This window comes from Ipomoea triloba, chromosome 14 (assembly GCF_003576645.1).
Source record: "Ipomoea triloba cultivar NCNSP0323 chromosome 14, ASM357664v1".
Lineage (NCBI taxonomy): Eukaryota > Viridiplantae > Streptophyta > Magnoliopsida > Solanales > Convolvulaceae > Ipomoea > Ipomoea triloba.
This window is the reverse complement of record NC_044929.1, coordinates 3,340,178-3,365,318: the sequence shown is the minus strand read 5'-3', so window position 1 is coordinate 3,365,318 and position 25,141 is coordinate 3,340,178. Positions and strand designations below refer to the sequence as shown.

The 25,141-nt window shown below is 33.7% G+C and overlaps 2 protein-coding genes across 2 annotated transcripts; one reads left to right on the top strand and one right to left on the bottom strand.

The window, feature by feature from the left end:
• The first annotated feature begins 364 nt into the window (after nt 1-364).
• LOC116004663 (cellulose synthase A catalytic subunit 1 [UDP-forming]-like) lies at nt 365-8,191 on the top strand. The gene is made up of 14 exons (XM_031244796.1): nt 365-722; nt 1,503-1,698; nt 1,930-2,111; nt 2,829-2,952; nt 3,046-3,232; nt 3,435-3,701; nt 3,816-4,161; nt 4,451-4,588; nt 4,698-4,823; nt 5,102-5,314; nt 5,426-5,690; nt 5,951-6,147; nt 6,688-7,038; nt 7,151-8,191. Exons 1-14 carry the CDS (start codon nt 642-644, stop codon nt 7,736-7,738), a joined length of 3,261 nt encoding a protein of 1,086 aa, XP_031100656.1. The 5' UTR covers nt 365-641; the 3' UTR covers nt 7,739-8,191.
• Nucleotides 8,192-8,633: 442 nt separating this feature from the next.
• Nucleotides 8,634-15,109, bottom strand: LOC116004664 (probable pectinesterase/pectinesterase inhibitor 7). The gene is made up of 2 exons (XM_031244797.1): nt 14,079-15,109; nt 8,634-9,547 (listed from the first exon to the last, which is right to left on the bottom strand). Exons 1-2 carry the CDS (start codon nt 15,049-15,051, stop codon nt 8,850-8,852), a joined length of 1,671 nt encoding a protein of 556 aa, XP_031100657.1. The 5' UTR covers nt 15,052-15,109; the 3' UTR covers nt 8,634-8,849.
• Nucleotides 15,110-25,141: the final 10,032 nt, after the last annotated feature.

Below are 25,141 nucleotides of genomic sequence, written 5' to 3'. Positions count from 1 at the left end.
GCCAATACCCTAAATCCATCACAAAAGCTAGTTAATGAGTGGAGGTTTGACCTCAACTTAAGTATCACTCCGCAGTTTTTTTGTGCAGCCAATGTAAGATCGTATCGCTACTCCATACACAAAACTAATGATCAAACTCTTTACATTTAGTTATGGATGGATGAATTACCCTCACGTTAAACAATGTCATTTTGACACTGTATACAGTATAGTGATTGCTTTCTCTTCACTCTACCTCACACTCTCTCTTTTGCATATAATAAAAAAAAAATCTCAAAAAATCTACTCTTAAATCAACACAATCCAAACAGAAAATGGGCCAACGACGGACCAAAATGAGCTGGCCCAAGCCAGAAATTCAGAATGATTGACAACATTGCACTGAATGCACAGTATGAGTCTATGCAATCTGATGTTGATAGTCAATTTACGGTAACCGTCGGTGCAACAACCATGCCCAGCACTCCACAAGCTTCAATTCTACATTACTGAATTTCTTCTCATTTCCCAAGATCTATCTTTTATTTATTAAACACCAATAAAAAATATATTTTTTCCCCACGAATTTGCTTCCACATTGCAGTAGTTTTCGGAAATTGTTGTAATAATACTGTAGAAATCATCTGTTTCTTGAAGAAGAAATGGAGGCAAGTGCTGGGATGGTTGCTGGATCGCACAAGCGGAATGAGCTGGTTCGAATCCGCCATGATTCTGATAGTGCGGTAAGGCTTTGTGGAAATACCCATTTGGGCTTTTACATTATTGGAATTTGCTATTTACTTTTTTGGTATATATTTTGTGATGCTTAGATCTGAATGTCTGAAGTAGGAGTGAGTCCTGAGCTAAAGTTTGAATTTTTAACAAATAAAATTTGGAGTAAAAAGGTGTTATTATGATCTAGGTGGAGTGTTCTAACAGTGTAAGGAAGTGCATATTGTTTTATTTTGATGTTTGACTTTTTCTATTGTTATCTTCACTTGTATGTCTTTTTTTTAAATGTTAATTTGTCTTGAGAGTGTAGTTGAGGTAATGTTTTCTGAACTGCACATTTTGATAATGCTAGATAGATCTGGCAGTCTTGATGTTTATTGATTTAAATTCTTGCACTGAGTTAATTGGAGTTCATGTTACAGTTGTTGATTGGGAGAGTTAAATTATGCTTTTGAAAATTCACCCATATCTGCCATTTTCTGATTGAATGCAAAATTCTTTCTCGTTTTTTAGATCTTTGACACAGTAATTTTTGTCTTCCTATATGTATGTGCTTCCAAAGACAGTTGGTTTCGATTCGGAGAGCATTGTGAGGGTGGGCTTAGTGGCTTAATATGTCACACTGATTTGATAATTTTTAGTAGCTTAATGCGCTGATCAAAGCCTGATTTGGTATTTTAGTAGCTTAGTGTGCTGATCAAAGCCTGATTTGATATTTTAGTAGCGTAGTGGATATATTGGTGGATCTTTTAAATGCGTGATTGGTGTATCATTGCTTGTGTCAAATACAGCCAAAGCCTTTGAAGAATTTGGATAGTCAGATATGTCAGATTTGCGGTGATACTGTTGGGGTTACTGCTAATGGTGATATATTTGTTGCTTGTAATGAGTGCGCCTTTCCTGTTTGTCGGCCTTGTTATGAGTATGAGCGCAAAGATGGGAATCAAGTGTGCCCCCAGTGCAAGACCAGATACAAGAGGCATAAAGGTTAGTCTTAGTTGGATAAAATATTATACATACATACACACACATATTTCATTATGATATTCATTGTTGTTAAGGCGGACTTTCAAGGCGAGATGCCACCCGACCGCCTGGGATACAACTTGGCAATGAGGAATATATATATAAAATCAAATAAAATATCATATATCAATTCATAATGATGATATTATTATCATAATCATCTGAACTTTTTTTTTTTTTGGGTACTGTTAGGGAGCCCACGAGTTGATGGTGATGATGATGAGGATGATGTTGATGACCTCAACAATGAGTTCAATTATGGTGAAGGAAATGGCAAGGCCAGACGCAAGTGGCAGGGAGAAGATGCTGATCTCTCCTCATCCTCTAGACATGAATCTCATCAACCAATCCCTCTTCTGACAAATGGGCAGCCAGTAAGTGAGGATGAACCCTGTGTCATCAGCTCTTCATTCATGTTTTGCATGACTGTTTCTATCTTTGCAATGTGGGCTTTTGATTGCTCAATAGCAGTTGAACAGAATAAAAGATGAAACTAACCTGTTGTTGGAGCAGCGGGTTTGAATAGTGCTTGTCTGTGAAGAGAATAAATAAATAAACTAACATGGGATAGTTGGTTCCTTAAATTTGAGGCTTTTTCAATTATATATATATATATATATATATATATATATATATATGTGAAGAGAATAAATAAATAAATATAAATAAAATGGATTTTTATTAGGTATTCCTTGCATACAAATGTAAATTCTCTAAAGAACTTTACTTTACTTTAGAACATTACTTGTATCTTTATAACGCCATTTTGTGATCTAATCTATGAACCTTTGTTCGTCATCAGCGTGGAAACAGAGAAAATACAAACTGTTTTCTTTTATGCTTAATTGTTCAGTCATGTGATAATCATTATTTTTGTAGCCAGGTCATTCCAAGTGTTCTATGATTTGGCTTGATTTTAACAGGATAACATAAAAGACAGAATTGTCATTTCTTCTGTATGGATTATTGGATTAGCTTTGTTTATGTTACAAAATCTGTTCAAATATATTAGTACTTTCTTATTTTAATAGAACTCCTTAGTCGTCTTTGTTTTGCGCTTTCTGCTTATCTATACATGGCCATGTTTTTAGATCTCTGGTGAAATCCCTCTAAGTGCAACGCCAGATACTCAATCTGTAAGAAGTATGTCAGGACCTTTGGGTCCTGGAGATAAGCATGGTCACTCCCTACCATACCTTGACCCAAGGCAGCCAGGTATTTGGTTCACTTTAATACCTCTACTGTAAATCTGTGATTCGTTCTATTCTTTTTTCCTTGCAAAACTCCTGAAGAGGATATTCTCTGCAGTTCCTGTCAGAATTGTGGACCCTTCGAAGGACTTGAATTCTTATGGACTTGGTAGCGTTGACTGGAAAGAGAGAGTTGAAGGTTGGAAACTTAAACAGGACAAAAATATGACTCAAATAAGCAACAGATACATGGAAGGGAAAGGAGACATTGAAGGGACAGGATCAAATGGAGAAGAGCTACAAATGTGAGTTTCTAATTGTTCTTCAATATTAATTGGGAAACAGAAGCCATAAAATTTCATGAGAGAGAAACTCAAAAATAATGTAAGTTTAGGCAGAACGATTTTGGGCAGCAACAAGGACATCTTTTCAATGTTATCAATTATCATGATACTTAAATGTATGTAGTTTGCTGTCTATTCTCACATTTGCTTCAACTTGTAACAGGGCTGATGATGCTCGCCAACCTTTAAGTCGTGTGATTCCTATCCCTTCTTCTCACCTTACCCCTTATCGGGTTGTAATTATACTTCGGTTGATCATCTTGGGTTTTTTCTTGCAATACCGGCTGACTCACCCTGTGAACGATGCCTATCCTTTGTGGCTGGTATCAGTTATCTGTGAGGTTTGGTTTGCCTTATCTTGGCTTTTGGATCAGTTCCCAAAATGGGCACCCATCAATCGTGAGACCTATCTAGACAGGCTCGCTTTAAGGTAGTTTCAAGAATGACTTGCAAGAAACTTTATCTGATCAGGATAAATCCCACTCCAATTTGCCCGTTGGGCATAGATATGGTTTTATACTAATCTTGTTTATCACTCTGTCAGATATGATAGGGAGGGGGAGCCTTCTCAGTTAGCACCAGTGGATGTGTTTGTCAGTACTGTGGATCCTATGAAAGAGCCTCCTCTTATCACAGCGAACACAGTGCTATCAATCCTTGCTGTGGATTACCCTGTAGACAAGGTCTCATGCTACGTTTCTGATGATGGTTCAGCAATGTTGACATTTGAAGCCCTCTCTGAAACTGCAGAGTTTGCAAGGAAATGGGTGCCATTCTGCAAGAAGTTTAATATTGAGCCTCGGGCTCCTGAATTCTATTTCTCTCGGAAGATTGATTATTTGAAGGACAAGATTCTGCCGTCATTTGTGAAAGAGCGTAGGGCAATGAAGGTAAAATGATAAGCCTAGTATTATCTCATAAATGCGGTAACAATAGTGTGCTTAACATCTCCCTAATTTTTGTCCGAATTACAAAGCACAATTGAGCAGAACTTGATTGCTATAGCAATTTAATTTTGATGCAGTGTATATATATATATATTTTTGATGTGTAAGTTCAGATGATTTGGAAAGTTTTATGAAATTAAAACCTGGCAAAGCACAGTAGAGATTTATCTATATGAGACAGTTCTGCCCAAATTTCTTTCAGTTATTATATTCTGAAAGGTTTATTTTATAGAGGGAATATGATGAATTCAAGATACGTGTCAATGCACTTGTTGCAAAAGCACAAAAAATGCCCGAAGAGGGTTGGACAATGCAAGATGGTACCTCTTGGCCTGGAAACAACCCTAGGGATCATCCGGGAATGATCCAGGTATTTTATTAGTATATCTTTAGTTTTATTTTATCCTTTGATTATGTGTGTGTGTTTTATTAACATTTGTGAAGAGGTGTCTTATTTGCACATATCCTTGGATTAACAGGTCTTCTTGGGTCACAGTGGTGGGCTTGATACAGATGGAAATGAACTTCCTCGACTGGTTTATGTTTCTCGTGAGAAGAGGCCTGGATTCCAACACCACAAAAAGGCTGGAGCTATGAATGCTTTGGTAGGCAATGGATACTTCGTATTGATTGATGATATTGGATCTTGTATTTCATTTGTTGGACATGGATAATGATATGATTTTATTTTTCCCAAAAGCGGTTTTGGTGTAGAAGAGGCAATATAACAACTTATCAGTAGTTCAACAGGTTGAGAAAGTATAGATGAACAGATACTACAATGTAATAGAGTCAGTAGTACTCAAAAAAAAAAAAAAAAAAAAAAAACCTTATCACATCATAATTTTTTAAACATGCAATGGGGTTTTCTGATTTTCTGCAGATTCGAGTTTCTGCTGTCCTCACCAATGGAGCATATCTTTTGAATGTCGATTGTGATCACTACTTCAACAACAGCAAAGCACTTAGAGAAGCCATGTGTTTCATGATGGATCCTGCTCTAGGAAGGAAGACGTGCTATGTTCAATTCCCTCAGAGGTTTGATGGCATTGACTTGCACGATCGATATGCCAACCGCAACATTGTGTTCTTCGATGTAGGTCTCTCTTAAAATTTATACAGTATCGTATCTATTTAGGTAATTGGTTATTTTTTCTGTTTGTACTATCAAGAGTGCTCATTGCGTATATACCTCCCTCTTTCTCAGATCAACTTGAGGGGGCTGGATGGCCTTCAGGGTCCCGTCTATGTGGGAACTGGATGTTGTTTTAACAGGCAAGCGTTATACGGTTATGATCCGGTCTTAACTGAAGCTGACTTGGAGCCAAACATTATTGTGAAGAGCTGTTGTGGCTCAAGAAAGAAGGGAAGGAGTGGTAGCAAGAGTTATATTGATAAAAAGAGAGCGGCTAAAAGAACCGAATCTACGATTCCTATTTTCAATGTGGAAGACGTTGACGAGGGTGTGGAAGGTATGCCTTCATAATAATGCGTTTCACTTACCTAAGAAATCATGACTTTTTCACGTTTACTAGGATAAAAAAATTCTGCTTACTTTTCTAGAGTGACATATAATTCTCACTCGAAAACATTTAAAGATGAATTTCTACTATTATGCATAGTGTGCCTTTGTTTTGTAGCTTTTTCAACAGCTCGTAAAACCTTTTCTGTAGATGATTCTGGCAATAAGAAAGAAAGGTTGTGTCATTTTGCTTTCCTTTTGGATATGCAGGATATGATGAAGAGAAGTCTCTTCTCATGTCTCAAAAGAGCTTAGAGAAGCGGTTTGGCCAGTCTCCGGTTTTTATTGCTGCTACCTTTATGGAACAGGGGGGCATTCCGCAATCGACTAATCCCGCAACACTTTTGAAAGAAGCAATCCATGTCATTAGCTGTGGGTACGAGGACAAGACTGAATGGGGAAAAGAGGTATGATGCTCGAAATTCATACTATTTGCTCCTATTTGAATCATGGTTGCATTAGGCGCTAGGCGCTAGTCGGGCGGTAGACTAGCGCCTAGTGCCTAAGCGATCTAGGCAGTGCCTAGGCGGTACTTAGGTGGCGACAAGGTCAAAAAAAATAATGCATGTGTGTGGGTGTGTCATATATTATATTATATATATTATATATATCTCTCACTTCTTTTATTTATATAAATAAATAAATTTAAATATCATAAAAAATTAACAAGATCGACTTGTCCGAGTTAACGTGGCTAACTCTTCCGAGTTGGGCGAGTTAACTCGGCCGAATTAGGCGCTAAGCGGCCGGTCACCTAGGCAGACGCCTAGGGAGCAATTCGCCTCGGTCTGGGGGTGTCTAGTGCCTAGGCGGTGACTAGGTGGCCGATTTTTGCAACAATGATTGGAATATATGCATGCGTGCATGTGTTATCTTTCTGAATATGTACATATTAAGCCATGATATGAAATGCAAATTGAATGGGTTATGTTTTGTGTTACAATCAGATTGGATGGATCTATGGGTCTGTCACTGAGGATATCTTGACGGGATTTAAGATGCATGCAAGAGGATGGATTTCGATCTATTGTATGCCTCCTCGCCCAGCATTTAAAGGGTCTGCTCCTATCAATCTTTCAGATCGTTTGAACCAAGTGCTTCGGTGGGCCTTGGGATCCATCGAAATTCTCCTCAGTCGCCATTGCCCTATATGGTATGGCTACAACGGAAAACTAAAACTCTTGGAACGAATAGCGTACATTAACACCATTGTTTATCCTATCACATCCATTCCGTTGCTTGCGTACTGCATTCTCCCTGCTATCTGTCTTCTCACGGGGAAATTTATTGTTCCTGAGGTATGTGAAGAATTTTCATTTCCATTGCTTCCTTTTCTGGGTGTTAGTTAATGGCACCAATAAATGTCTCTTGAATCATGAATATAATAAACATCTAATCGATTTTCTGCAGATAAGCAACTATGCTAGTGCTTGGTTCATTCTTCTCTTTATCTCCATTTTTGCCACTGGTATATTGGAGCTTAGGTGGAGCGGTGTGAGTATCGAGGATTGGTGGAGAAACGAGCAGTTCTGGGTTATTGGTGGCACGTCTGCTCATCTTTTTGCCGTCTTCCAAGGTCTTCTAAAAGTACTTGCCGGGATTGATACCAATTTCACCGTCACTTCAAAGGCGTCCGATGAGGATGGAGATTTTGCCGAGCTTTATGTGTTCAAATGGACGTCACTTCTTATTCCCCCAACCACAGTCCTCATAGTCAACCTAGTAGGCATAGTGGCGGGCGTCTCATTCGCCATTAACAGCGGGTATCAGTCGTGGGGCCCTCTGTTCGGGAGACTGTTCTTCGCCATTTGGGTGATTGTGCACTTGTATCCTTTCCTCAAAGGTCTGTTGGGCAGGCAGAACCGCACTCCTACTATCGTCATCGTCTGGTCCATACTTCTTGCGTCCATCTTCTCGTTACTATGGGTGCGAATCGATCCCTTCACCTCGGACAGCGCTAAAGCGTCCGCTAGAGGTCAATGTGGCATCAACTGCTAAGTTGCCGGCCATTTCGTTACACGAAGCTGCAGTCACCAAGCCCGCCCTAAACACCGCGTGCACCCTCGTGTATATAGGCAAAAACCGAGGCGCTAAATTGCACGCGGGATGCCTTATAGTTAATTATTGTTGTATCATGTTTCTTTGCAAGAATGGAGCACGGATACTTTGGAATAATCGACCTCAATTTGTTAAAATTTTTAGTGTAAAGTATTCTTACAGGTTGGTTATTCGTTGTTGAGAACATGTATGTATTCATGGCAGCAGCTTCAGGTACACCTTCATCAATGAAATAAACATAGTAATTTATTTACGTTCCTTTATGTTTTGTTGGGAGAAACAATGTTTGGTGTCCACAAAGAGTCCACCACAGTGGATGAAACTCCTATACTGTGGCTGTAATTGTTTGATTATATGTCTTTGTTCATAATATATTACTACGTATTCAATTTATTTTTGATTTTCTGTTCTAGAAATCAGTTTGAAAGCTTCATTGTTTACTGTACTAAAGATGACATTCATGGCTTTGGAGTTGCAACCATCTTATTTGATTTTTTCTTCTGTCGAGTACTCTTTGTATTTTACATCTTCTTTTTTTTTTGGTTTTTTTTTTTTCATTTATTGGTGTGCTCCATCTTTTTGACCTCTAGCTACAGTCGCAAAGATGAATATATATTATATATCATAATAAAAGCAGTGATTAGTTGATTTAAATTTACAATCGGAATCAAGTGTTTGTGACTACACCAAAAAGTTTTAGCTAGTAGAGAATGCGCAGTTTCATTTCCATATTTGTGTAACCATCAGCACATTTCAATAGCTGTGCTGCCGTGTTGGGTTTGGCCACAACTCTATTTTCATGCTAAAAAAGTTACAGATAATAACAAGACACAACTTTATTTTCTTATATTTGTATAATAGCTAATGCTAATAATATGATACTAAAGTGGCCCTCCAAGCATATAATGTCCAACAAATGCACTATACTCTTGCACATAATAATTTGATAAAATGTTTAGCCTTTGAAGGTAGATAAAAACAAAAATATTTTATAAAACCTTTTAGTTTTTAAACTTTTTTGTAGACACAAATTATATAGATATATAGTTGCTTATAATAAGCCAGCAGCATAAGGAACTCCGGTGGCGGGTATCCATCGGTCTCCGGCTATAAAATTGGACACAGTATATTCAATCGCATCGGTCCGGTTAATGGTACGATGATAGCCCGGCCAAGTAACCCTCTCCGTAGTATTCGAACCGGGTCCGGTATTCTCATACTCCGCATAAAACAACGTGGTCAACGCAAAATCCCCAATCCACAAGGACCACCCGGCCGGTTCAATCAACCCGCCCAAAAACGTCTGCATAAAAACCGTTCTCGATCGCTCCTTCCACGGCCGCCCCAAAAACGTCCGCGTGGACCGGTTTCCGGCCGCCGCCAAGTCCGCCGCGGAGGCGACGGTGCAGTTGTGGAAGGAGGCGCCGGTGTTCTGGTTAATGTCTGTTCTGCCCTGCGCCGTCACGGCGTTGAATTGGCCCGGCATCGGCAGGCGTGGGTATATGTTGCAGTTTTGTAACACGGCGGCGGCGTTGCCGAAGATGAAGTCTACGGTGCCGTAGACGTCGCATTCACGGTAGAATTGGCGGAGTGAATGGGTGAAGAGGGTGTCTTGGTAGGCCTCAAAGCTGCATTTGTAGAACGTCGAGAAATCGGCATTGTTTCGGACCGCCACGGCTTGGTGCTTTATTGGGCCAGCCGTGTTCCGGAAGGTCATGTTTATTGCAACAAATCCTTGTCCGCTCACACCTGTAAATATATATTATTATAGGTATAAAAATATTTAAGTATATAAAAATAACGAATAAGGATAAATAGGTCATTGAACTGCACGCGATAATGTAATTAAGATTTAGGCCACTGAATCAAAAAAATTAAATTGAATCTGATAGGGAATATACTCCGAGTATACGACTCTAAGTATTTGGTATGTAGGCTATGTACGAGTAGGCCCAAAGGGCTTTATTATTATTATTATTATTATTATTATTACTATTATTACTACTACTACTACGGAGTATTATTATTATTAGTATTAGTATTATGAGAAATTGACATATTTGGTGTCTGAGTTATAGCCATATTAGTGGTTCAGTCCCTTAGTTATGACTAGGGGTGGAAATTTCAATTCAGGTTATCCGAATCGAGCCAAAACCGAACCAAACAGTTATGTTTTGGTGTATTATTAAAACCGATTGGTTTTATACTTTTATATTTTATAAACTGAATGGTTTTTGACTTTCGGTTTGGTTCAGTTAAAAATCAAACCGAATCGAATTGAAAAACTGAATGGTTATACACACACACACACATACATATTAAATAATTATATAGTTTATTTATGCCCAAATATCTTTTATATTTACAAATTTAGCCAAATGCATATACTAAATCTCCAATTCTCTAACCCAAATTTTCACAATTGTTCTTTGTTTTCAATTTTTCTTTGTGAGTTTGTGACGTTGTTGTCGGATGACAAATGCAGGTGAAGTAGTCTATTCGGTTTGGAATTATTTTAGATTGAGAAATTTGAAATATGCATTGTGGACTTGTTGCTTAGATTTTCAAATTTAAATTATCAATGAAAATAAATAAATAATTATTTGTGCAAGAGAACTAGCTAGAGAATGTTTGGTTTTCAAATCAAATCAAAATCCAAGCCGAAACTGAACTATTTCAAACCGAGCTGAAACCAAATCGAACTAAAATTTGAAACCGAATGGTTTCATTTTTTCAAAACCAAACCGAACGTGAAAAAACAAACAAACAAACCAAGAATCGAAATGCTCACCCCTAGTTATGACTGTCTCGATTTTTTAGCCCTCAGTTATGAGCAAAGTGACTGTTTGGTCCCCGACGTTATGTTTTGTCTCAATTTGATAGAAAATTCAAAATTTTTCTATTATTAGAGGGATAAAATAGGAAATTCACACCTTATTCTCCTTTGTATATATATTGAACCACTTTCGCAACATTATTTTTCAATTTTCAACCACCTATTTCAAGATTCTTCAACTCACCACATCTTATAAAACATTATAAGTGTGAATCCAAGTTATATCCCCGTTTTTTCCTTAAGTTTAAGGCTATTATATTTGTACATTAAGTTTAAAATATTGTACATCACATTTTATTATGACAAAATTCCTTAAGTTTAAGGCTATTATATTTGTACATTAAGTTTAAAATATTGTACATCACATTTTATTATGACAAAATTACCACAATTCTGTTATAACTCCGTTAGTCTTCTGTTAAAACTATTTAAGGATCATTTATTAAAGGTGATATTAGAACATTTTATTTAATCATATTATATTTATTAGTCATTTAATTAATTTTATCCCAAAATTATTGGCAAACATATTAAAATAACATTGGGGTTGTGTGGGGTTTTATGCATGTTTTGTATATTAAAGTTGCGGCCGACCGCCATTATGAATTTAATTTTTTTAACATCCACACCAACGTACCACCCGTTATCACTAAAAAAAAAAAAAACTCAATCAATGGAAGATGATTTCGGATTGATATCGGCAAGATGGATTAAAACTATCAATCTCTACTGCCAAAAACAACCTATCTAAGTCACAGTACGTAGTGACCCTACTTTTTTTCATTTGCTATTATATTATTATTATTATTATTTTGCAACATATTATTATTATTATTATTATTGAAAGTGACTTGAAATTATATGAATATAGAAAAGTAAATTACAAATATGCTGATATCATGTAGTGGGATTATTTTCAAATGTGCAAGAGATAACCTTAGCCTAACAATGTCATGGATTATTCATTATTGAAGCTTCCTTATTTTGACTTTTAGGTAGAGAGGGTATCCCTCCGCCAGAAGTTTACGTAGCATTCACATTCAGTAATTAATTTGTCCTAAACCAAATATTTTTTTAAATCACGGTAATTTAGTGGCTCAACAAACATAACCAAATGTCGATACGCATAAGAAATTTGCTCACTTTAAACATAATCCCACACTGTCGTTGTCGAATTTCAAACCTTGATCTCATTTTCTAAATATTCTATACTTACAATATGCTAAACAGTAAACACGCTCAATAACTTGTTTGTTTACTGCTATTTGTTTTAAGAGTAGTGCCACATTTTTTTTTCCTAATTTTTTGAATGACAAGAGAAAAATCAGCAGCCACTATCTGATGGTATGCATTTGATAAATCTCGTATTATAACTCTAGTCGGCAAATATCATAATGAGATTAAAAAAATAAAAAAACTTACAAACTTAGGTTGCACATTATTGATCCGTTCAAACCAAGAAAGCCAATAGACCACTTTCACTGGAAGTCAAACTTAAAATCATGTGGTTATCAAACCAACAGTCTAACCAACTTGATTGGAGTTGTATATTTTTTTTCCTATTTTTTCCCTTCATTATGTGGTAACATTTAATTGGTCCTTTATTTATTTATTTATTTAAGTAATAAGAAAACTCTTTTTTTTTTAACGCAGTGTGATGAGGTGACTAATTCGATCATTACACAACGAAAAGATAAAATAGGAAGGAACAAAATTAAAATCCTATTATTTTTGTTTTACTCCCTAAATAAGAGGTCATGGGTTTGAGCTCATTGACCTTCTGTGTTTCAATACANTCTACTGCCAAAAACAACCTATCTAAGTCACAGTACGTAGTGACCCTACTTTTTTTCATTTGCTATTATATTATTATTATTATTATTTTGCAACATATTATTATTATTATTATTATTGAAAGTGACTTGAAATTATATGAATATAGAAAAGTAAATTACAAATATGCTGATATCATGTAGTGGGATTATTTTCAAATGTGCAAGAGATAACCTTAGCCTAACAATGTCATGGATTATTCATTATTGAAGCTTCCTTATTTTGACTTTTAGGTAGAGAGGGTATCCCTCCGCCAGAAGTTTACGTAGCATTCACATTCAGTAATTAATTTGTCCTAAACCAAATATTTTTTTAAATCACGGTAATTTAGTGGCTCAACAAACATAACCAAATGTCGATACGCATAAGAAATTTGCTCACTTTAAACATAATCCCACACTGTCGTTGTCGAATTTCAAACCTTGATCTCATTTTCTAAATATTCTATACTTACAATATGCTAAACAGTAAACACGCTCAATAACTTGTTTGTTTACTGCTATTTGTTTTAAGAGTAGTGCCACATTTTTTTTTCCTAATTTTTTGAATGACAAGAGAAAAATCAGCAGCCACTATCTGATGGTATGCATTTGATAAATCTCGTATTATAACTCTAGTCGGCAAATATCATAATGAGATTAAAAAAATAAAAAAACTTACAAACTTAGGTTGCACATTATTGATCCGTTCAAACCAAGAAAGCCAATAGACCACTTTCACTGGAAGTCAAACTTAAAATCATGTGGTTATCAAACCAACAGTCTAACCAACTTGATTGGAGTTGTATATTTTTTTTCCTATTTTTTCCCTTCATTATGTGGTAACATTTAATTGGTCCTTTATTTATTTATTTATTTAAGTAATAAGAAAACTCTTTTTTTTTTAACGCAGTGTGATGAGGTGACTAATTCGATCATTACACAACGAAAAGATAAAATAGGAAGGAACAAAATTAAAATCCTATTATTTTTGTTTTACTCCCTAAATAAGAGGTCATGGGTTTGAGCTCATTGACCTTCTGTGTTTCAATACATTGAGAAAATAATTATGAACATATATTACAGTAGTGCTCAAAAAAAAAAAAAAAAAAGCTAATGCTATTCCATCTCAAATTTATGAGTAATTATTATATATGCAATGATTTTTAAAAGAAAATAATATTTTATACACCTGTTCCATTTTACCTCCTTGTTTACTATTCATTAATCAAATCAACTTTTTTTTTGTTTATTCTCTTTATTAATTTTTCAATCATTTTTAAAATGAAAATTTTGTGTTTTATAGTTTTTTAATGTAATTTTTTAAATATATAAATTTTATATATTAATATTAAACTTATTTTTTTTTTTGAAAACCAAATATTAAACTTAACGTTATAAAAAAAAAATCAGCTTGATTGACGTGAGTGGTTGGACACTCCCCTCCCTTAAAAAAAGACCTGAAGTTCGAACCCTACTTGTATTAGCTTAGTTAGGGGCCTCTTTTACTCTTTAGACCGAATACGAATGAGAATTAATCTAGTACCGGATAGTTAGGGTCTATGCTCAGCACACACCTAGTAAGTAAATGTTATGCTAAAATTTGTAGGGAATCTAGTAAAGAAAAACTTACCAAATGTGGCACAGCCAAAAGTAGTCCATCCATCAACAACACTCCGATTACCGGTAATGATAGTCTTGTTTATGCCTTCCCCAATCATCATCACATACTTCTTACTACTCCCAATTTCAACATACTCTTCGTAGATCCCCGCCGCCACGCGAATCACGTAATATCCTCCGCCGCCTTCGCCGTTCCTAGGCGCCGCCGCCACGGCGGCGCCGACGGTCCTGTAGTTCCCGGTCCCATCCGGATTCACCACCACCGCTTCTCTCACCTTCACATACTCCTCGCCGAAAACCGCGCGATCTCCTCCGATTACCTCCCGAGGAACGGCGTCGCCGGCGATCCAGCCGAGCTTGAACAGGGCGAGGGAAACGCTGTACAATAGGGAGCCGTTGGAGAGCGAAGGGGAGAATTGGATCGAAATGTTGGAAGCGGAGGGCGTGGTGACGAGCTGGTCCCAGCAGGTCTGTTGGTTGCTCATGACGGCGCTGAGCAGCGATTGGGCGTCGCCGGCCGCCGATTCGGGGACGCGATTCGCCGATTCGATGGATCGGAGGACGTCGGAGAGGAAGCGAGTGTTCAAACCTAGGAGGAATCGGCAATCTCGCAGCACATAAAGTGTGGTTCGAATCGAGGAATTTTTCGATTTGAAGTACGAATTGAGGCGATTGAGGGACTTCCTGGCATTGGACAAGGCGAGGCGGAGGGAAATTCGCCCTAAATCGTTTATATTTGTGGAATTGTTGCGGGGAAAAAGGGATTTGCAGAATTCGGGGTGGGGAGTCATGTCGCAAATGGCGTCTGATGAGCTGATTGTCTGCGAGAAAGAAAGCGAAGAAGCTCCATAGAGCGCGAGGAGGATGATAAGGAGAAAGCGCTGGAAAATTGAAGGCGAAAAATGAGTTAAGAAGATCGCCATGGTCGAGCTGAGTAAATTGAAGTTTAAGGATATGTTAAAGAAACTGTGTCCAGTGGCCATGGCCGACGTCTAAAGGCTACTACTATACACCAATTAAGTACGAGTTGAGATTGGAGTGGGAAACCAAATCAATCAACTTCAGAGATAGCAATCATTAGTTGACATTTTAAAATAATTTTTAACAATAAAAATAAGAATAAATAAATAAATGCCAGCAGCCACCCCCTTCCCCTCCTTGCCTTCCTTCATCTCTCTTCGTCTCCAACCTTCGTCTTCGTGGAGGCGAAGGAGGGGGAGGGGGGTGGCGTGCTTCGTCTTCGGTTGGAGATCTCCAACCAAAGACAAAGGAGGAAGAGGGGAAGGGGTGGCCGACTTTTTTTTTTTTTTTCATTTTTATTTTTAAAGTTTATTATTAAAAATTATTTTAAAATGTCAACTCACTATCCACGTAAGCAGCTGATGAAATGGATGGTAACTTGTTAAAGGTAAAATTGCCTACATTTCGAGTGTTCGATGGTCTAATTGCACTTTTTTTAAAAGTAACCTAATTGTATTTCAGGCTACCTTCGATGGTCAATTTGCACATTATTTCTTTAACAAATTATTTTAAAAAAAAACTAGTATATCTCCAATGTGATGCACAGATAATGACATATATTTAATAATTATATTATTTATAAAATTTATATAGTACAAAATAAGTAAATAAATAAATTATCTGTAGCACGTCCACATGATGTCGGAAATTAAAGTTCATCAATTTCTTGCTAGACTTCATTAATGAGTTATTGACTCTTTGGAAATATTATTATAAACTAAATGTCCACAATAGTTATGCCATGGTCAATTATATTTTAAATCGTCTTTGTCCGATCCACAAATAATTTAATGCCAACCTAACATTGTAACTACCAAGGGTTTGGAATTGAAGTTTGTTTGAAATTTTAAAACAAATGTGTTATTGAGTTATTGACTCTCTCGTCATTCAAAAAATTAGTAAAAAAATGTGGCACAACTCTTAAAACAAATAGCAGTAAACAAACAAGGAAGAAAAAACCAAGTTAAGGTTCGAAACTCAGTAGTAATAGTGTGGAATTATATTTAAAGTGGACAGATTCCTTGTATATACCAACATTTGGCCATATTTATTGAGCCACTGAATTAGTGAATGTGAATGCTATGTAAACTTCTGGCGGAGGGACACTTCTACCTCTCTACCTAAAAGTCAAAATAAGGAAGCTTCAATAATGAATAATCCATGACACTGTTAGGCTAAGGTTATCTCCACAGTACTTTTGCACATTTGAAAATGATCCCACTACAATATCATCACCCGCCACTGTCGTCGGTTCGGAGGTTGAGGACGATGGATAACCTTGGCTCTCCTCCTCCATCAAGACAATGTCCTCGTTGTCATTCAGACGACACCAAATTTTTTTATTTTAACAACTACAATATGAATCAATCAAGGTATATTACTATCGGGCATGCAAGCGCCATTGGACTCATGGTGGCATTCAACGTGACATCCCCATTGGCGGCAAGTCACACAAGGGAAGGAAATCTACCAACAGGTACGAAAATAAGAGGGTCCAACCATGGCTACCTCAACTCCAACCATCTTGTCCACAAGCAAATGTGGCTCCTCTAGCTTTCGGTCCTTTGGCGCTTCCTTCGATGGTGACACCCGAAAATGGGTATCTCAATATGGTAAACTCACTGAGAACTATTGAGCCACCATATAACTCAAGCCAAAACGCTTTCCAGCCTAGAACTAGGCATTATGGTTCAAGGTCCTAAAATTTATTTTTGAACAATAATGATGGAGCTAATCCATCTAACTCCATTCCATTGAATGCCTCCGTAAACATCAGCACTACTGGTGGATACACAAATGTTGGTTGGGGTTCATTGATATTGAACCCAAATGATTGGTTGGACTTCTCACGTAGCTTTGACCCATCAACATGATGAGTTATGTGCTAGTGCTTGTAGAGTCATTTAATGCTTAATTTCTTAAAATTTAAATTAAAAACAAATTTTTATTTAAGTACTTAGTGGGTTAAACGAGTAACCTTTCATGTCACCTCTTGTACCGTATTGGTTGTTGAATAAATTAAATGGCTTTCCTTTAATTTTTTTTTTTTTTGAAAACACTTTCTTTCTTTTAATTTACTTCACCTTAATTTATGTTATATTTCATGAAGCATATGTACGAGTGTGCGACTACCGTGCGAGTGTAAGTTTTTAGGTGCGTAGCATGTCAACACACATATAGTGTACGCATGGGTAAGCGAGTGGCATGTGAATATAGATATTTTATACAACCACATATATTGAATTGAAAAACTCTACCTAACTCGGAACCATTTTATACTGAAAAAAACTTCGCAATAAATGTTAATTAGGTTGTAATCTACGCAATAATTTAGAAAATGTATGTAATATAATTAATTATATTATATCTTCGTAACAACTTTCATTTGGCTTAAATGTATATTACGAATATAAATTCAATTTCCTAAATCAAATTTAATATAGTAATTAATGTTCATTTGAGTAATTTTAGGGTTTAGGGTTTAGGGTTTAGGGTTTAGGGTTTAGGGTTTAGGGTTTAGGCACTTCTCGGACGCTCGGGGGCGCCTAGCGCCTACGCGCCCTTGTATTTTGTATTTTTTTAAATATTTTATTTTTTTAAGATTTGATAATTATAAATTATTTAATACTTTAATAGTCAATACTAAAATATTAAATATTAACCTAAAAAAAGTTTAGAGTTCGAACAATTTATAGTTATTTCGCTCAAACCTATGTTGTTTTGAGTGAACTAACCCATTTTAAAAAGAAGGGAAGAATAGTTAATCAGTCGATTATGTGACCTAGTTGGTGCCTAGGAGGCCTAAACGTCGCTTAGGTGGTCTAGTCGGCCACCTAGACCACCAATTATGGTGATACGCTAGACGGCCGGCCAGCACCTAGCCCCTAGGCGCTGATTAATCGGTGGCTCGGTGCCTATATATATATATATATATATATAACCCAAGACATATTATAAAGTTTGTGTTAGATTTTTATATTATAGACTTATTGTTTTATCATTATTAAGCATGTGTTGAATTTTTGTATTATGGACTTGTGGTTATTAAACTTGTGTTGTTGGATTCTGTATTATGAACTTTTTGTTATTAAACTTCTAGGTAGTTGTAGGTGTTGTTGGATCCATTTTGTGTTATGAACTTATGATTTCGTGGTTACTGATTGATTGTAATTTTCTAATGTGATTCATGGAATTGTGGTGATATACTTATGTAGTTATGTATTAGTGTTGTATTAGGTATAATTTTTAAATTTTTTTACAAATATGTATGCTTTATTTTCAAAAAAAAAATGTATGCTTTAAAAAGGCTTAACATGCAGGTCTTAAATAAGCCCAAAGCCTATTTAGAACTTGGTTTGGAGCCTTTTTAGTGATCTACGTATTAAATATGCATTTAAAAAAGTTTCAAGCCAATCCAAGTCAATTGTAAACTCTGACTTGAGCCTAACAAAAAGTCACATTTAGACTTAGGCCTAGACTCATGCCTTAGATTTTCTTAACAGGCCCTAACCTAATTTTTTAAAACCCAGCTTGGACGGACCTATTTCCATCTCTAATAACAATTTCTCTTATTTCTCCCTTGATCTTTGACTATTATTATTGATAACATAATGAAATATTATTCTATCTTCAAAAAATTTATTTTAAGGGGATGAAACTATAAGGTAAATATATTTAACTTATAATTTAATCTGTTTATTTACAAAAGTATTAATATATATATATATATATATATATATATATATATATATATATATATATATATATAAGTTAATTTTATTTTTGGTCTTAGATTCATAGGTGGAAATTCAGTTGTAGTCCTTTTTATTAGAATAGTTTAAATACCGTTAAATACAATAACATTTCGGTCTTCAATTATGAATGTTTTTTAAAAAATAAACATAAAAATATAGTGGTTCAACATATTTTGTATAAAAAAAAAGATTGAAATGTTTTTGTATTTAACGATATTTCAACGATTTTGTTATGGAGGACTAAAAATGGTCATGCTACAATAATACTAGGGCCAAATAAGGATGTTCTAATAAAAATATACTAAAAGTGGATTGTCATCTAGAACAAAAAATGGAACCAACTCTATATATAATTACAGAAGTGCCTGACAAGTTTTCCCGCCCAAACTCAGGGATATTTTAGTAATATCAAACATTTGGACAAAAATACCATTTAGAATTAATATTTAAAAACCTTAAATAAATATTAATCTTCCTAATATAATCTTACTTCTAATATATTGTACTAAATATATTATTATACCCTAATTTTCGGGATTATTATAATTTTTTTCTAAACTTAATTGACCCATATTTATTACACTTAATATTCCTAATATAATCTTACTTCAATTATATTATACTAAATATATTATTATACCCAAATTTTCATAATTTATTTTTTTAATTTCCTAAACTACTACGCATCATTCCATATAGATCTACATACTTTCTGTATTACTATAGCTATATTATATATAAATAAATACTACATATTAATCAGCTTAATTAACACCAACCACCTTAATTACTACTGCGTACATATTAAATTTGGTATATACAATTCTACCAAATTTAAATTTTTTTACATATAATTGAAATACTATATTTAATTTAATATTTTTAAAATTATAGATATTTTTAATTTTTTTTAATTTTTTTATTGAATTTCAATTAAAAAAATTAAAATTGAAATAACTTCATTTGATTCGAATTTAGATATATATTTTTAATTCTATATTTAAAGTATAACAATTGAAATACTTCTTTGCATAAAATGAAATTTTGTTACGAAATAAAATCAAAATAAATCAAATATAATTTCATTGCTATTTGCTATATTATTTTCCTTCATAATATATATAACTATAACTTCACCATTGTTGGGTCCCTATAACAAAAATGCCTAACAGCACTACCAAAAGGGTGGCCAAGTGTGTAGAGCACTATTCTCACACAAGAAGGTCACGAGTTCAATTTTTACCAATACTATCTTGGTCAAGCATGCCCTATAGGGTCTTTCTATATAATTATCAAATCTTAAAAAAATAAAATATTTTAAAAAATACAAAATACACGGGCGCCTAGGCGCTAGGCGCCCCCGAGCGTCCGAGAAGTGCCTAGCACTTTTTTCAACCATACCTTCTATAAATTAAAATTACTCAAATGAACATTAATTACTATATTAAATTTGATTTAGGAAATTGAATTTATATTCGTAATATACATTTAAGCCAAATGAAAGTTGTTACGAAGATATAATATAATTAATTATATTACATACATTTTCTAAATTATTGCGTAGATTACAACCTAATTAACATTTATTGCGAAGTTTTTTTCAGTATAAAATGGTTCTGAGTTAGGTAGAGTTTTTCAATTCAATATATGTGGTTGTATAAAATATCTGTATTCACATGCCACTCGCTTACCCATGCGTACACTATATGTGTGTTGACATGCTACGCACCTAAAAACTCACACTCGCACGGTAGTCGCACATATGCTTCATGAAATATAACATAAATTGAGGTGAAGTAAATTAAAATAAAGCCATTTAATTTATTCAACAATCAATACGGTACTAGAGGTGACATGAAAGGTTACTCGTTTAACCCTCTAATGCGTACTTGTAGGCCGGAATGCGTTTTGCCTTGAGTTATATGGTGGCTCAATAGTTCTCAGTGGGTTTACCATATTGAGATACCGATTTTCAACGCGATAAGGTGTCACAATCGGAGGAAGCGCCAAAGCCACATTTGCTTGTGGACAAGATGGTTGGAGTTGTTAAAATAGCAAAATTTGGTGTCACCAGAATGACATCGAGGACATTGTCTCGGTGGAGGAGGAGAGCCAGGGTACTCCATCGTCCTCAACATCCTAACCGACGGCAGTGGCGGGTGATAATCACCAACTCCATTGCCTTGTTCCATCATTCTCAAGCTAATTAAATTTTCAATTGAAATATATTGAATTGGAGGAAAACTCTACCGAACTCGGAACCATTTTATACTGAAAAAAATTTAGCAATAAATGTTAAATAGTTTGTAATTTAGGCGTACCCAAAAAAATGTTGTAAATAATTATTATTTAAATAATTTTTGTGGAAAGTGATTTGTGTTATTACACGCGCTTTGCACGATTAGACCAGTGACTAATGTGTATTTTAAATTAGTGTTTTTTAATTGGTTAAAGTATTCGTATATATAATAATGAGAGAGGGGAAAATGCTAAAATCTGTAATACTACAAATTTTGTTGTTCAAATGATAATAGGGGGTAAGGTGTAATTAAAATGTGTATATCATGAAGGAAGATAATGAGAACCAGGCCACAAAATGAGATACAAAGATACAACTATGATTGTACAAGAGAATGAATCATAATGCATACAAAAAAGTATTATATTATTTATATATTAATTATGCAGTAAAGATTGTTATATATATATATATATATATATTTACATAACGATATTGGAGTTATACTAAATAATGACTATATCATGATTGATTTAAAAAAAATGGTTCTAATCATTTTGATTACAAATAATGTTTTAGAATCATCATGATAAGAGATTTACAATCATATATACTTGTAAAATATTCTATCAATGGTGTGTTGCAGAGTAAGTTAGGTTTAAGTATTCTACTTTATTACTCTTATTAAATTAAATAAATTTGTAGCTAAAAAAAAAATACATATACATTTTTTCAATTTAGAATTCAATGTTTACAATACCTTTATTGAAGTTTGTTTGAAAGTTTAAGTGTTCCATGTTCATGTACGTTTCTTCAAATTAAAGTTTAACATGGAATTGACTCCGGTCGGGAGATTCATGTATACATTAATTAAGCATGCAAATTGAAACATTATTATTACAAACGAAAAATTTTATTTGTAATCTCGCAAGTATATATATTAAATTTCATTATACAATTTATTGTATTAATTGGTTAGGAGGGAAGAAAAACATAATAAATTCAAAATAAGCCGGTCACCTTAATCCCTATATAACAAATAATTTTAATCAGTTAAGATGTTAGGAAATGTAAAGTAAATTAAAATAAAAGTATTGTAGTATAATTATATAACATACAATCAAAATAATTAACACTCCTGTTGAATCCAATCCTTAGCTTATTTATCTTTATTTTTAATTTTAATTCTTAAATATGCCATTATAAGTGTCTTGAAGAATTAATTTGAGTGATTTTAATTTATAGGATGTTGATGGAGAGAGATTGTACAGAACGCATAATGACACATTAACACTTAGCATAATACACATAATTCATGTTCATAATGCACAGAATTCATGTTCATTATATCGTGTTTATGTGTATTTGTATTATGAACATGAATTTTATATCTTATGAAGTCAAATTATGTGTATTGAACCAGGATGCATGATATAACTATTGTTTGATCTTAAAACTATCAATAGTAATACCATGGACCATGACAATTGTAAACTCTGACTTGAGCCCAACAAAAAGTCCACATTCACACTTAGACCCAAACTCATGCCTTAAATTTTTATAGTAGGTTCTAACCTAATTTTTTTTAAAGATCAACTTGGACTGACATATTTCCATCCTTAATAACAACCTCTCTTATTTCTCCCCTGATCTTTGACTATTATTATTAATAACACTAGTGTTTTACCTGTGCGATGCACGAACAACATTATGTTATTATGAATTTAAATAAAAAAATTGAAGAAATATAAATATTTTAAAATGTACAATCAAATGAAATTATTTCAATTTTAATTTTTTAATTGAAATTCAAAACAAAAAAAAAATTAAAAATATCTATAATATTATTAAATATATTATTTCAATTATATGTAAAAAAAATTAAATTTGGTAAAATTGTATATACCAAATTTAATATGTAATAATTAAGGTAATTGGAGTTAATTAAGTTGATTAGCGTGCAATATTTATTTATATATAATAGTTACAGTAATATGTAGATCTATATGGAATGGCGTGTACTAATTTAGGGAATTAATAAAGTAAATTATAGAAATTAGGGTATAATAATATATTTAGTATAATATAATGGAAGTAAGATTACATTAGAAAGATTAAGTGTAATAAATAAGGGTCAATTAAGTTTAGAAAAAATTATAATAATTTATTTAAGGTATTTAAATATTAATTCTAAATGGTATTTTTGTCTAAATATTTGATATTATTAAAATATCCCTGAGTTTGCGAAAAAACTTGTCAAACACTTCTGTTATTACCAGGCCCGTTCCTATCATTTTATAGGCCCGGGGCATAGCATAAAAAATGGGCCTTACATGAGATTAATATATATATATATAAGGCTACACTTGTGTGAGACCGTCTCACGGATCCTTATTCGTGAGACGGGTAGGGTCGGGTCGAAGCAACATACAAATGTCATCATACTTATATGTGCAAATGTCATATTTATATGCTCAAATATAATACTAATCAGGAATACAATTTTTGTTACTTATAAGAGAAAAAGTATAACATTTTTCATAATAAGTAATGTTGACAAGTGTCCTTACTTGGAAAAATATAATACTTTTGAGGAAAAATGTAATACTTTTAAATGGAAATGTAAAAGTATTGTATTTTCCCTTAAAAATATTGCATTTACCCTTATAAGTAACAAAAAAAATTATTTTTAATTAGTATTACATTTGAGCATATAAGTATGACATTTGTGCGTATAAGTATTACGTTTTCATCTTCACCTGACTCGACCCGACCTGTCTCACACAAGTGTTTTCCATATATATATATGGGTGTGTGTGTGTGGTTACATGGAATAAAACTAATGTTTGAAATAAGATTTATAAGTTTTTAACAATTTTGCATACACAATAATAATAATGAAAACAACTCTAGATGCATGCTTTCATTAGTTACGAATGAAATTTTCTTTGTTGGCTTAAAAAATACAAAATATTCAATAAGTGCATATATATGTGTCTTCATGAATAAATAATTATAGTTTATAAAAATGAATAGACAATTTAAAACGAAATAAGCTTATAAACAATCACATTGTTCTTATAATAAATAATAAAGTATTTATTAATAAAAAACATAATACACAGCTAATTACAAATAAGAGTAGATTGAGCATGAAATCTTAATTACTAGGAGAAATAAATTAAAATATTTTAAAACGTGATAAATGGTATTCATAACAAAATATGAAACTTGATTAATTGGATAAAATAGTTCGAATAGAAAACACATTATAAATCATGCATATTCTCTATTGATATCATATCTATAAATACTTTTTCTTTTAGTTAGATCAATTTCAAGTTTTTTTTTTTTTTAAGATTAATATGAATACAATGACGCATAATAGAAATTCTAAACTACATTGACCAGATAATTCATATAAAAAAACTATCTTTTAAAATTATTTCATAACTAAATCACAAAATATATTACATATACATAAATCATTATAAAGTTCACAAAATAACACATGTTCTAAATATTAGTAAATTTCTCGAACTTTTTAAAGTATAAAAGGTATAAAACTATAAAAATTGAAATTTATGCTGCTATGGGAGTTTGACCCCTTGACCTCTATTCTTAGAACTATAAGCCCAACCAACTAATCTAAGACAAATTTGTTTAATTTAAATGTACATTAAATAGTTATACTGAAATTCTACAGTATATATATAAAGGGTGGTGTACTAGGGTGGTGGGCCCCTTTCAAGTGTGGGCCATGGGCGAGGGCCCAGCTCGCCCTTGCCCAGGGCCGGGCCTGGTTATTACATAGATATAGATATAGATATAGATAGATAATGGAATATTATTCTATCTTCAAAAAAAAATATTTTAAGGGGATGAAATTATAAGGTAAATGTATTTAAGTAAAAATTTAATCTGTTTATTTACAAAAGTATTACTATACTATTATATTGAATGATGTGTATCATTGACTATAGTAATTTATTCAGAGGTACATGAAAAATTATTACAGAAACATACATTTAAGAGTTAATATTAAAACTCTCATTAAAG

Bases quoted from the DNA above. Each gene is read 5' to 3' on its own strand.
- LOC116004664 (XM_031244797.1), bottom strand. From the start codon at position 15,051: ATGGCCACTGGACACAGTTTCTTTAACATATCCTTAAACTTCAATTTA. The intron at 9,548-14,078 runs GTAAGTTTTTCT...ATATATTTACAG, and splicing joins TTTTGGCTGTGCCACATTTG to GTGTGAGCGGACAAGGATTT.
- LOC116004663 (XM_031244796.1), top strand. From the start codon at position 642: ATGGAGGCAAGTGCTGGGATGGTTGCTGGATCGCACAAGCGGAATGAG. The intron at 723-1,502 runs GTAAGGCTTTGT...TGTCAAATACAG, and splicing joins GCCATGATTCTGATAGTGCG to CCAAAGCCTTTGAAGAATTT. The intron at 5,315-5,425 runs GTAGGTCTCTCT...CCTCTTTCTCAG, and splicing joins GCAACATTGTGTTCTTCGAT to ATCAACTTGAGGGGGCTGGA.